An 8,855-nucleotide genomic window follows, 5' to 3' on the forward strand; every position below is an offset into this window, starting at 1 on the left:
CACGGACCTTCTGGCACCGTTAACCCAGGACGCGCTGCGCTCCCTTATAGGGCTCCTGAAACTTTAATGGGTGTTAGAACACTGGGTCCCCGTCTGCTGTTTGAAGCCTTCGGTTTAATCCACCAGCTGCTGTTTCCCCGTTCCTGTAACCCTCCCCACAGCCCTGACAGTCTCTGGGCTGCTGCTTTCCTCGGCAAGCTCGGCTGCCTTGCCTGCTGCCAGTTGGCGTGCGCTCCCCGTGCTTCCTCGGCCCCTGCTCCTGACATCCCTGCCTTCTCAAAGTATTCCCCTGGCAGGCAATCCCTGTCTGCCTCTCTCCTGCATCCACTCCAGGAGATGCCTGCCTCTTTGGACCTGTGAGAGCAACCCTTGACAGATGTTTTCCCTTGTACCTCACTGTTGTTTTATTGATATTTATTATTATTGTTTTCCTTTATTATTTAACCTTGGTGTAATTATGTTTTCATGGTTTCCTATTAGGTGGCAATCGTGAACATTCTTCTTGAACAGTATGATACGTGCTGGTTTGAAAGCTGCAGAGAAGCTACTGCAGATCTTCGAAAGTCCCCAGGAATAGCACCGCTAGCAAAAGGTTTGTATGGTATGTGTGTGGGATGCTGGTCCTGTGGTGCCTCTGCCCGACTGCAGAGTTTTGAAGCTTAGCCACAGTAGAAGGCCCTGGGGTTTCACATACTGCCTCAAATGAGTTTGCAGGGTTTTTTTGAATGGCTTGGAGGCTTCTGGGCAGGTCCCTGTCTCTTGGAGAAACGTGCGATAGTGAGGTTGGTTTTGGGCCTTGAAATGCATGCATTCTGCTGCGTAAGTCTTCCTTTGCTCATTTTATTCACCCCTTCTATTGCTTTGCAAATCTCAGCCTCTGTGTTTTCATAGGCAAGCAGAGAGAGAAAATTGAGTTCCGAGCTTGGGTTCTAAGGCAATTCTTTGCACGGGAAGGATTAGCAGACATGGTGGCATCAGGTATACGGTTGGACTTGATGATCTTTGAGGTCTCTTCCAACCATAATGATTCTATGATGGAGGTCTTTATTTTCAGTTTCCCTCACAAGCTAGTTTGCAGGAGGCTTTGACATAATTTCCTTTAATATACTTTCTCTGTTTGTTATCTGAGAACACAAATAAATGATGTTTAGTCAAAATTTTAATCTTGTGTCATTTAAAAATCACTTCTGTTAGCAAGATACTTACTTGCTTTTCTGTAGAATCTGGGTCCAATTTTGCTTTGTTCTCAGAAATTGTAGCTTCATGTATGACAAGTTTAAGATGCAATTTTGTGGAGAAATACTTGAGTAGAAACTTGTGCTCTCATGATAGCAAAAAGCATAAATTAGTCCTTTACAGGACTCAAAGATGTACACGAAAGCTTCTGAAAATGCAAAATTTTTTTCCAAGAAAAGCATGTTTTGTAAAGCTGCAGATTCCTCAGATTTATTTTGTCTTGTATTTTAAAACACTGCTACGTCCAAAGATGTGGATAGGTGTTCAAGAGTGAGAATGGAAAAGTCAAGAGCCATTGGCGAGCTCATGTTTCTCTGTATAAAACTTGAGCATTCCAGGTTACGGATGAAATGTCTTCCTTGCAGAAGGATTTGTGTGCCAGAAATTTTGGGAGCCAAGTGGTGCCGAGCTCTCTCCCAGCTGGCACAAGTTTTCCCACTCAAAGGAAGGGGAAGTTTCAAGTCCACACCCTTTGCCAACTGCAGTAATCTGCAGTGTTTCAAAAGTCCTTATCAAGTGCTGGGGATGTGAAGCATATGGATAATCTTCTGGGCTTCCAGGGACTTAATGCACAGCTGCCCTACCTTGCTGAGGGATGCAATTGTAAATTATTGCACAGCCCTCTGTGGACACTCATATTTGTGGTTTAATTTAAGAACAAGTTTAAGCTAAACCACAGCAAGCCACCTCTAAGCCAAGTAAATCTCCACAGTGTTTCGCAGTAGATTAACCAAAGGAACACCTCTGGGTCTTGTCTATAGGCACAGCTGAACTAAAGCTCAAAGACCAGTACGTCCTTTTGTTCTGTGCTGAAGTGATTTCGCCTGGCCCAGGTCTGTAAATTGTTCCCCACACCAGCAGTCTGGCAGGAAGGGTTGTGCTTTGGTTTTTAATGTGACACTTGACAAACTTTTAACCCAATTGTAAATAATGAAAGCAGCCTTAAATCAGTGGGCTTTTGGGAAGGTATCGGGTAGCTTCTTTCTCTCCCTCTGCCTTGTCCTGGGGCCCTCCTCTCTGCCTGCACCTCTGCTCCCAGCTCTTCCCCCTTCTTCTGGGCTCTTGCCACCCTCTGTCTCCCTTGCTTGCCCTTGGCTTTGGCCACGCTGATGCAGCCCAAGTCAAGTGAGCATGGCAGGACTTAACCTTGCCTATGGGTGCTCCTTGCCAAGTAGGAACTGGTGCTCTGCTAGTTCAGTTGACGCTCTTTGGGTTTTTTCCTCCTCTGCATGGAGCATACATCAGTTCACATAAATCTGGAGTTTAAATGGAACACGTATTAAAAGAATGGCTTATTAAATATTTGGGAAGTCTGTATCTTGCACCAACTTGAAAACATTTTAATTAAAGAGGGGAAAACCAGTATCCCTGACAGTAGTGAACACAAATGTTCAAGTAATCCTGTGCTGTCAGTTTTTATTATGCATCTCATCGGAGCTTGATTATTGCTGTCGTAGGTCTCTGTGGCAAGCGTCTGGGTCCCCACTTCCCTTCTGGAGGGCTTATAAAGAAAGAGCTGGCTAGGACCACCACTTCTCGTTATGATTTGGATAAGATCCTTTATTCTGTCTTTGGGCAGTTTTGCCTTGCATCGTTACCTAATTAAGTATTGCCCCTTATTCAAATAAATCCTGCTTGCTTTACCGTGCTTTGAGCTGCTCTATTGAAATACTTACTGAAGACTTCTATTATTTAAATTGCTATGAGTAGGGAGTCATCTCACTTTTCAGGCCTGTTTCTCTTAGGCTAGCTGTTTACTCCTGCCTTTTTTTCTTTGAAGGAGGACTGAATTCTTCAGTCTAAAACCAAGCCCAAACAAACAAAAAAGAACTCCTGTACTAATGTACTTCTGAATTTTTTCTGTTGAGGCTCATGACAACAGCTGGTTTTGGAGTAGCGATGCATCTGACAGGTTAAAAAGACATCCCCTGCATGAGCTTGGTGTCATTTAAAACATTTGAACTAGCTGTTCTTGGGGACCCTGGGATAAGGAGATGCTGTCTCCCACCACATTGCTTGAAGCACCAGGGGCAGCTCTACCCACAACCTGGAGAGGACAGGTTGTGTTGCTGGACAGAAGTGAACAGCTCCTGTCACTTGTCACCTGCCCCTGCCTGCTCGAGCAGGATGGGGCCTGAGTTTTCACTGATCCTCCAGGCGTAGCTAGGGCAGGAGAGGTTCCTTCCCTGAAGTGCTTTGCAAAACAGCACTGTTGTGTTGAAAGCTGTGTTGAAAAAGCTGTGCTAATATCTTTGTGTATAAACAGTCAATCTTGGAATCATTAAAGTGGAAGCTGAAGTGTTTGCTGCAGATGTTTCAAGCCTTTGTACCCTGTTGTGTTAGCGTGTTGGGCAGTTGTGGCTTTTGTTACATAAGATGTTTATGCAAATAAGTCTTACATGTACTTGGGGGAAACGTACCTGACAAAGTATTTTTTGGCTTTTAATTGCAGCTTTCATCATGGGGGACATGAAAACCCCAGATTTTGATGACCTCTTGGCTGCTTTTGACATCCCTGATCCCACTAGCCTTGATGCCAAGGAGACCATCCCATCAACTGGGGAGGAGAATGAGAATCACCTGAAGTCATCGGGAATCTGCATAGATGAGAATGTGTCCTTATCCCACTCTTTGCCTCCCTCTGATGCTCCTGTTGTGAGTGTGATAGTGAAGAACACGAGTCGCCAGGAGTCCTTTGAAGCAGAAAAGGAGGGAAATCACCTTGGGACTGGTCTGCTACACAACGGGTTTCGTGGGTCTGATCTGCCATCAGAGGCTCACACTTTAGTGCATAATTATGGCAAGTTTGAGTCAACTTTTATTAATGGCGACAGCTCAAGAAGTTACTCTGATAAACTGGACCAGTCCAAGTCTGACCCTTTGCCAACGTTTAGTCAGTTTAGCCCGATTTCCAGCCCTGAACCAGAGGACGCGTTCAAAGAGAACAGTATTGGTGATAAACCCAAACATGCCCAAACTCCGTATTTTCCACCACCTTCAATGTATATACCGACAGGAGCTTCAGTACTAGATCATCTTAGGAAGGGACCAGAACCCGAATTAAGCATGTTTGATCAATACTGTAAAAAGGAGCAAAAGATGGAAATCCACTGCCAGCCAGAGAATAGGTTGGAAATGAGCAGGAGAGAACAAGACAAAGCAGTGGAGAGGTTTGTGGAGTCAGGCAAGGACTTGGTTGATACCAGTAACTTTCTTGGAGAAAGCTTGGCGTTTGGAGACCTCCCTCACAATAATATAGGAGAAAGTAAGGGATCTGTGCCTGAGCTGAACATGTCTTTGTCAGTACCACCTCGTCAGAGGTTAAAGCCAAGTCATTCAAAGCTGTCATCCTGCGTGGCAGCGTTAGTAGCTCTTCAGGCCAAAAAGGTTGCATGTGTTCCAAAAGGCGATCAGCCACATCTTACCAAGGAACCTGGTCCTTTTAAAGACGGGACAAAGGGAAGTCCAAAAATGCCCAAGTCGCCAAAGAGTCCCCGAAGCCCCTTAGAGGTGGTAAGGAAGGCTAGCAAGCAGCCTGAGAGTCCTCGAAGCGTGTGCAGCGACAGCAGTGGGAAAGGCTCTCCTTCCATGGCAGCTGGCTCTCCACCAGCTATTCCCAAAGTTAGAATAAAGACTATCAAGACATCCTCTGGTGAAATTAAAAGAACTGTAACTAGAATTTTGCCGGAAAGTGATGAATTGGGCAAATCTTCAGAAGAGTCGCCTGTGGAAACCTCATCTGCTGAAGAATTTATCAGATCTTTCCCCTCCCCTGACACTAGTGCAGTTATGGAAAGCGACGCTAGCAAGAATTCAACCAAAAGTGGGGCTGCTGTGGCTATCCAGCTGTCAAACATAACAAGTCCTTACACAGACAGTGTGAAAACAGATATTGCTGCAAACAGCGTGTGTGCAGTGTCTTTATCTCCACTGCCGAACTGTGGCAGCGGTGCCATAAAAGTGGGTGTTAAGAGACAGCAGCAGGGTATCGTGATGCAGCCATCCAACGTGACCACCTCCAGCCTTCTTCCCAAAGCTGTGCACTTGGCAAATCTCAACTTAGTCCCGCATAGCGTTGCTGCTTCTGTTACGGCGAAGTCATCCACACAGGGGCGAAATCAGCCTCAGGTGACACAGATGTCTGTGCCACTGGTGCACCAAGTCAAGAAAGCTGCTCCTGTCATCGTGGAGGCATTTAATAAAGTACTACACAGTGCCAATCCGGTGCCAATATATGCTCCAAACCTTAGCCCTCCGCCTGACACCAGTATTAATTTACCTGCCTCTGGGTATTGTTGCCTGGAATGTGGGGACTCTTTTGCCTTAGAGAAAAGCCTGACTCAACACTATAGTAGACGAAGCGTTCACATTGAAGTCATGTGCACTCAGTGTTCAACTATGCTACTTTTTTTTAATAAGTGTAGCTTGCTTAAACATGCCAGAGATCATAAGAGCAAAGGATTTATCATGCAGTGTTCTCAACTGCTAATGAAACCAATTTCCTTAGACCAAATGTTTTCCCCTTCTCCCACAAGCTCTTCAGCTTCTCTGGCTCCTCAGACTTTGCACTCGCCTTCTCCTTCACGTAAGCCCAGTGCTGCTTCAGGAGGTGGGCTAGGAATTTCTGCTAACACTCAGCCAGCCTTGCCTCTTTATACGGACCCATTGAGACTAATCCGTCATGGACTTAAGTGTTTAGAGTGTAACAAGCAGGCGCAGGATTATGTTGCTTTAGCAGCTCATTACCAGAGAACCTCAGAAGATAATGAGAGACTGGTAAGTTGTCATTTTAATGTTATTAGTTAAATCTCTCTTAAGTTTAAAGAGATTGTCCTCTAGGGGAAAAATTAGGCATCGTAGTAGCAAATGAGTTGCTTTGCCTAAAAAAGTACTTGTGGGGAGGATTTGGGATATGCATGAGCCCAGATGTGTGTGTGAAGAGACATTTAGCGTTGCTTGCTTGCCCTCTTTTTACCCTTTGCCAGCAAAAAGAGGGTAGTAAGGAGACTGTCGAGATCCTTGAGCATCAAAGAAAGGTGTTGGAGATCAAAGATCACTTGGATGAAGTGTGCAAAAGTGCTGTAGGGGAGGACCAGTGGAGCGTTACCTGAAACAGGTTTTTATGCTCTAAGCATGGCTAGAGGAGATCTGACAGAATTTAATTCTACCTTTCCTAGAACTTGTGCCAGAATCTTCCATGTAACGCTTTGAACATTGGATGCTGTTTTTACTGTTAGCGTGGTAAACTGTATACTGGGACAGGACTGGCTGAGAGGTGAGCAGTGCAGTACGTGGGGTTGAAGGCTATTTTTGGCTATTTTTGCCCTTTGGGTGGGAGAGGGATGAGTTGGTGCCGTGTTTTCATAGGAGGGCTCCAGAGCCTGGTTAGTGGCTTCCTGTCTTGCTCCAGCACTGCCCTGCTGGGATCTCCACCACCTTGACTGACCTCCCTCCTAGGTGCAGATGAAAAGGGTCTGAATCCCCTTTGAAACTCCACCTTAGGCTTCTGCTGATGAAGAGGAGGAGACGTTCTTTGTTCTGTACCAAGACCGTATGCTTTGTTTATGTTTTTTATTTAGGAAGATACGGTCAATCACGTTTAAGTATAAACCAACCTGAAGTTGAACAGGAGGAGGAATCCTTTCTCCTTACCTCTTTAGAGGAGGTGAAAGCTTTCCACGTTGATCTGGCTGCCAACAGAGCTGGCAGACTCCCAGTGCAGTCTCCTCCACAAACTCCACAAACAAGGACTCCGTGCCAACGTAAGACATTGGGAAAGATGACTGCCAGTCTCTGCCATGGCTGTTGTAGTACCTGCATGCTCCAAAGCTTCCCTTTGCTTGTTAAATGGCTTGAGGGATTATTGAGGTCACTGTGGTCCCGTTTAGATGCTTTATCTTTCTCTTAAATTCATCAGCAGCAAAAAAAAAAATTGATTATGCCTGGATGGTTTTTATGTCGTGAAAAATGGTGAGGCTAGAAGGGATCGACGTGGCCACGTAATCAGGTTTCTTGCCCGAGGCAGACCAGCAAGTGCTGTGCTCTGTCAACACTGTAACTTATTTTTCAACTATAATGCATTTTTAGGAAATGTCAGCAGTCTGGAATTAAAACTTTCAGGTGGAGGGATACAGTGAGTGCTCCAAAGTGAGCTAAAATGTTAATCAGTTGCATTAAAAATGTATTTCCTATTTTTGTTGTGGAATTATCAATTCAAGAGCTCCTCAAAGAGAGAAGGAATGTCTGATAGTAAGTATTTTTAGCTTGTAATCAAATCATTTATTCTGTAACTTAACCAAGAAAAGAGTTAAACCTCTTGCTTCAAGTTAGGTCTGCTAGATGTGAGATTATTTTGGTAGTATTTTTCTGAATAGAAGCATTGAAAACTGGAAAAAGGCAGTGTTAGAGCTTGTAAAGCCATCTCCTCCATTTGATCTTCCCATGCTTATACTCAATGGGATGCATGTGTTGTTCTGGGAGTCCTTTTCCACTGTGTCTGCTGTCCTCTAGACTGCCCAGTGATGTTCCATGCTGTTCCCAGAACATCTGTTTCAGCAAAGCTATTACGTTCCTAAAGGAAATAAGAATTTGTGCCCATATGCCTGTAATTGTGTGCCTCCAGATTTAGCAGCAGCTAATGGAAACCATTGCTCTGCCTTCTAGCAGTACCCAGGGTATTTGGTGTCACTGGGCTGAGAGGTAAAAGAATGGGTGAAATTTGATGGTCTCATAGTGGTGCCTGCAGTAGGTGAGTACCATGCTCAGCTTCTCTGAGCGGTCCAAGGGAGAACATGTGGATTGCCTTGACATCGTGTGTCTCACTTGGATAGCACACTGCATAGCTTCCATAAGCAATGAGGCATGAGAAGCTGAAGGTTTTACATATCAGGGGTGTTAATGAACGTAAACAAGTCTGATTTTAAACATGGTGTGAGAAGGACATAGGTAAGGCTGTTGGAGCATGCATCATAAGCTCCTGAAACAGGAAAACATGAACTGGCCAAACCCATTCTGAGAAGATGCTGTAGACATCCCTGACTCTGCATTCATGAAGCTAGTTTCTTGGATTGCTATTTTTATTTTGGTCAGAAAAAAGAGAAATGTTGGTATGAGCTGGAAATGATCAAGTGACATCACAAACACTTTCTTAGGTGGTAGGAGTGGTTGAAAACTCTGTTTCCATCACCAGAGTTGTGCTAGGTCACTTGTTTTTTGGGGCAGTGGTAGAAATTGTGTTGCTGAGGAAGGTATTTGTGACACTTGTATTCAACATAACAAATGTTTTAGTGCCACCAGTAGTGTGTCAAAACTGCTATGTCCACGTAGCAGAAGGTGTTGATTTATATACCGATACTTCTAATTAAAAAAAGGGTATACGACACAAACTCTTTGCCGTGCCTCCTTGAGAAAGTGTGGAGTATCTTGATAATTTCTATGTAAAGCTATGGCATGACTTAGACCTTTTAAAGAGCTTGAAGAAGTAGCAGGTTGGGCCCCCGCTGTATTGTGTCCTAAAGCTTATCATCTCTGACTATTCAGATGCCTGGTACCAGATTGTCCCAAAAAAGAGGATTCTTGAGAAGGGTAGATGGATGTGTGAGGGAACGAGGGTCTTTGTA

The 8,855-nt window shown here is 44.7% G+C and overlaps 1 protein-coding gene across 1 annotated transcript in view; it reads left to right on the top strand.

Moving 5' to 3' along the window:
• The first annotated feature begins 485 nt into the window (after nt 1-485).
• The window catches only part of ZNF592 (zinc finger protein 592), a 38,590-nt gene continuing 30,220 nt past the window's right edge, over nt 486-8,855 (top strand). Inside the window, exons 1-2 of the mRNA XM_009696121.1 lie at nt 486-592; nt 3,689-6,012. Coding sequence (XP_009694423.1) covers nt 3,697-6,012 — 2,316 coding nt within the window. The 5' untranslated portion in view covers nt 486-592; nt 3,689-3,696. The remainder of the gene's footprint in view (nt 593-3,688; nt 6,013-8,855) is intronic.

The sequence above is a fragment of the Cariama cristata genome, unplaced genomic scaffold (genome assembly GCF_000690535.1).
Source record: "Cariama cristata isolate BGI_N322 unplaced genomic scaffold, ASM69053v1 scaffold19922, whole genome shotgun sequence".
Taxonomy (NCBI): Eukaryota; Metazoa; Chordata; class Aves; order Cariamiformes; family Cariamidae; genus Cariama; species Cariama cristata.